Source organism: Berghia stephanieae, chromosome 1 (genome assembly GCF_034508935.2).
Source record: "Berghia stephanieae isolate SIO BIC M18660-M18661 chromosome 1, UCSD_Bste_1.3, whole genome shotgun sequence".
Lineage (NCBI taxonomy): Eukaryota > Metazoa > Mollusca > Gastropoda > Nudibranchia > Aeolidiidae > Berghia > Berghia stephanieae.
Window position 1 is genome coordinate 109,640,376 of NC_088360.1, and position 4,051 is coordinate 109,644,426.

At 37.6% G+C, this 4,051-nt stretch overlaps 1 protein-coding gene across 1 annotated transcript in view; it reads right to left on the reverse strand.

Annotated features, from left to right (window-relative positions):
* The window catches only part of LOC144965159 (uncharacterized), a 19,429-nt gene extending 16,823 nt beyond the window's left edge, over positions 1-2,606 (reverse strand). The window contains exon 1 of the mRNA XM_078900197.1: positions 2,183-2,606. Coding sequence (XP_078756323.1) covers positions 2,183-2,480 — 298 coding nt within the window. The 5' untranslated portion in view covers positions 2,481-2,606. The remainder of the gene's footprint in view (positions 1-2,182) is intronic.
* Positions 2,607-4,051: the final 1,445 nt, after the last annotated feature.

Sequence of the window (4,051 nt, forward strand, 5' to 3'; positions counted from 1 at the left end):
GATTAAAAAGGGAAAATATATACAACAGTTGTAAGACCAGCAATGTTATATGGACTAGAGACAGCAGTTCAGTTACAACAAAGAAACAAGATAAAGAAGTTGAGGTGGCAGAATTTGAGGATGTTGAGATGGTCACTTGGCTGGATAAGAAAAGATAAAGTGAGAAATGAACGAATTCGAAGGTTGATTGATGTGAAGAATGCATCAATAAACATGAGAGAAGATTGATTGAAATGGTTGGGACCTGTAAAGAGACGAGAGGTGGAGTTCATGGGAAGGAAAGTATTGGACTTATAAATAGCGGGAAAGAGGAAAAAAGGGACGCCCAAAGACTGGATGTTTTGATAAGTTAAAGGATGATATGAAGAACTGCGCCTGGAGGAAGATTATGCGCTGAACCGAGATGCATGGAGATATGGCATTCATTTTGGCAACCCTGCAAAATGCGGGATCAGATAAAAGAATAATAATAATAATAATAATAATAATAATATAATAATAATAATAATAATAATAATAATAATAATAATAATAATAATAATAATAATAATAATAATAATAAGAAGAAGAAGAAGAAGAAGAAGAAGAAGAAGAAGAAGAAGGAGAAAGAAAAGAACCCGTTTATTTTTGTATAGAACAATATCCACTAAATGTGTTGACAGCGCCTTGCAGGTGGTCCAAATTCAACAGATAAACATTAAAAAATCATTCCTGAGCATTTATTCTATTTTACAAAAAAAAAAAAAAAAAAAATTAATTGATTTATTTCTGAATTCGATTTGATTTTTGTTATTTTTAAATTTTTTTTTTAAACCAATTCATTTATTTATTTATTTATCTATCTATCTATTGATTTATTAATCTTTTAAACTTTAAATCGTCATGTAGATATAATTGTTTCCATTACTTTCATGGTTTTGAAGACTGGTTTTTAAATGTTGACAAGTAAAATGTAGTGATGTAGTTATGTTTTTATTGTTTTTGTTATTGGCTGAAGAAAGGTGCTGAGCCCGAAACGTTTCGTGTTTTGGAATTTCGGTTTTTTAAAGATTCCCTTTATTCATCCCCATGGGGAATTTTTCCTTTAGGGTCTATTCCAAGGGAAGACTGGAATAACCCAGGCGTCAGCCGCAGTGCAGCGCCACAAAGTGAGCTAGAGCGAGGCGACTTGCTCAAGGCCACACAGGGCGGCGGGTTATCGAACTCGGTACCTAGCTATCCCATAGCTGATACAGTTACTTTCGTTTATTACTTTCTACAGGCCACGGCTTCTAGCAGCTTTGTATGACTGAAGTAGTATAAGTAAGAGCCCTTCAGAGCCATGAGCCCCATGAAGTCGGAGTTTATCCCGGTTTCTATAGCGTTAAAAGGACAATAGTAATTGCTAGCTACTCTTTGGATAGGGCGCTAGTCTATCGCAAAGTACTTTCCGCCAGATCAAACAGACCCCAGCTACCCAAATAACTGCTGGGTGGACGGCGTGGTGAGAAAAATCCTCGACTGCACCCGGGATCGATCTCGGTCCCTTTGTGTTTGAAGCGAGTGCTCTACCAACTGAACTATCGGGACCCCCTTTGTGAGGTCAATATTAGCCACTATTTACTCGCATTCTCTCATCATACTCATGTGTAAATTGAATAACTTGCTGGTATAAGAGTGTGTCTATTTGGAGAAAAAAACACGTAAAGAGCGCTTTAAAGGCGTCATGTGTCCTTCTACATGTAATGTACGCCTATACATTCTTGTAGTATAACCGCGACTTTGGACCGTAAGGTTCAGGGTTCCAATCCACTCTTAATTTTTGTTGAATACTTTTTTTTTCAATCCACAGTTTCTAGGAGTTTTGTATGACTTAATGTCTATGTGGTATTGTGGGTATGACACTCGCTTTCGGATCCGAAGGTCCTGGGTTCGAGTCTCGCTCGGCACATAGTTGAGACCTTGGAAAAGACTATTTACTCACATTCTCTCACCTTACTCAGGTGTAAAATGAGTACAAGGCCGTTAACAGCGTTGTCTCTGTCCGATAAAATTGTAATATCGCCTAACAGGCGACATGTCCCGTCCTAAATGGTATGTGTTGCTGTTGGCCAGGAACCCCTTGTAAAGCGCTTTGAGCACGTTAAGTGGATATGGCGCTATATACAAGCTCAATTTCTTTCCTCTTCTTCCTTTAACTTACCTCTCGATACTTCAGTAAACATGTAATTCGTGTTGTAAGATGGGACGACATTAGGACTCAGAAGAGTGACCCGATGAATGAAACACATCCCAGAATCTACTTCGTATGACACACTTCGACAACCATCGTTTAATTTGCATAAAAGCACACACTTTCCCACATGGTTAGCTCGAACAGCCTCAGGTTTAGCCCCAGGTCCAGTTAAAAGAACATGCGTCAAATCAAAAACATTGGATTGTCCGAGTGTGTAAATAACCTTGAGGCATAGAATACTTAGTATGAATGTAGTACACTTCATTTTCAGCACCTCTTTTCTATTCAAATCCCATAGCACATATATAATAAATACACGACTATTGCATCCCTTAGCCTTCTAGATAAATGTGAAGCTAAAAAAATATGCTTTACAAGTACACAATTTATTATTTCATAGGACAACCCATGTTCCTATTAACCATTCCTTCCTCGAAACTATTCTCTATCATTAATTCATGAATCGATATTTGTGGCCCAACGTCATTAATCGGTATTATCCGAAACTAACATGATGATATAAAAACAAAATTATGCCCTTCCGCCACGACATCATAAGATACCGTCGCCTCGGCATTCCACGGAGGAATATAGATAATTGGTCAAAGAAGATGTCTGGTGTCAACAGGAATCACACATGTTGTCCAAAGTGAGCAAATTAGGGGTTAAGAATCTTGCCCAAGGAAAAAAAAGAAAGTGCCTGAAGCGGGGCTCGAACCCGGGACCTTCCGGGTCTCAGTGCAATGCCTTAACCACTCATCATCATCATCATCATCATCGTTATCATCATCATCATCATCATTCATCATCATCATCCTTATCATCATCATCATCATCATCATCATCATCATCATCATCATCATCATCATATCATCATCATCATCGTTATCATCATCATCATCATCATCATCATCATCATCATCATCATCATCATCATCATCATCATCATCGTTATCATCATCACCATCATTATCATCATCATCATCATCATCGTCATGGACGTGGCCTCCGCAACTGCCGACTGAAGTAATCTTCCTTCCACATTCAGTCACTGGCTTATTCATTCATACGCTGATGTCTTGTGACCATCTTCTCTTGGTCTCTCTCTCTCTCTCTCTCTCTCTCTCTCTCTCTCTCTCTCTCTCTCTCTCTTACCCTTCACAATACGCTCTAGAATTTTCTTTTCAAAGGTTTCATGTCTCTTGATATGTCCAAAAAAGGCAAGTTTTGGATGATGTATCATTTTGATGAGATATAGCTCACTAATGTCCAGGGACTCTTTCACATTACCAAACGCCACTACCACATGAATTTCATTCGTCTATATTATTGCATTCATCCTGTTTTGTTGATAAATGTGAAATCCCAAACGTCCATATCATCTTTTTTGTATATTAAATTGAAGCTTACAATCAATTTCACATTGTTATTTTTTTTTTCACTGGACAGGGATTGCGGAGAATGGAATATAATGTAGTCAAAACAATGCAACACGGGTCAATGTTATAACATGGTTTGTTGAGGATAATGATCGGCATTGTTTGTTTCTAAAAGTGACAAGAACTAACTATCTGACATTTCTAGTGATTTTAACTTTCATGTTTACATTTAGAATAAAGCTGACCACGACAAAATACGGTTTTGTGGTGATAGGTTACATTTTTGGATTCGAGAGCATTTGGATAAAAAAGTTACAATGGTATGCTGGTTTACATTGACAAAACACATTAGAGAATAAAATTACGCCTTTTCTCAACGACACCATTGGATCCCGTTGCCCAAGCATTCCATGAAGTTATATAGATAGTATGCGCTTGGCTAAGAAGCTCATAACAT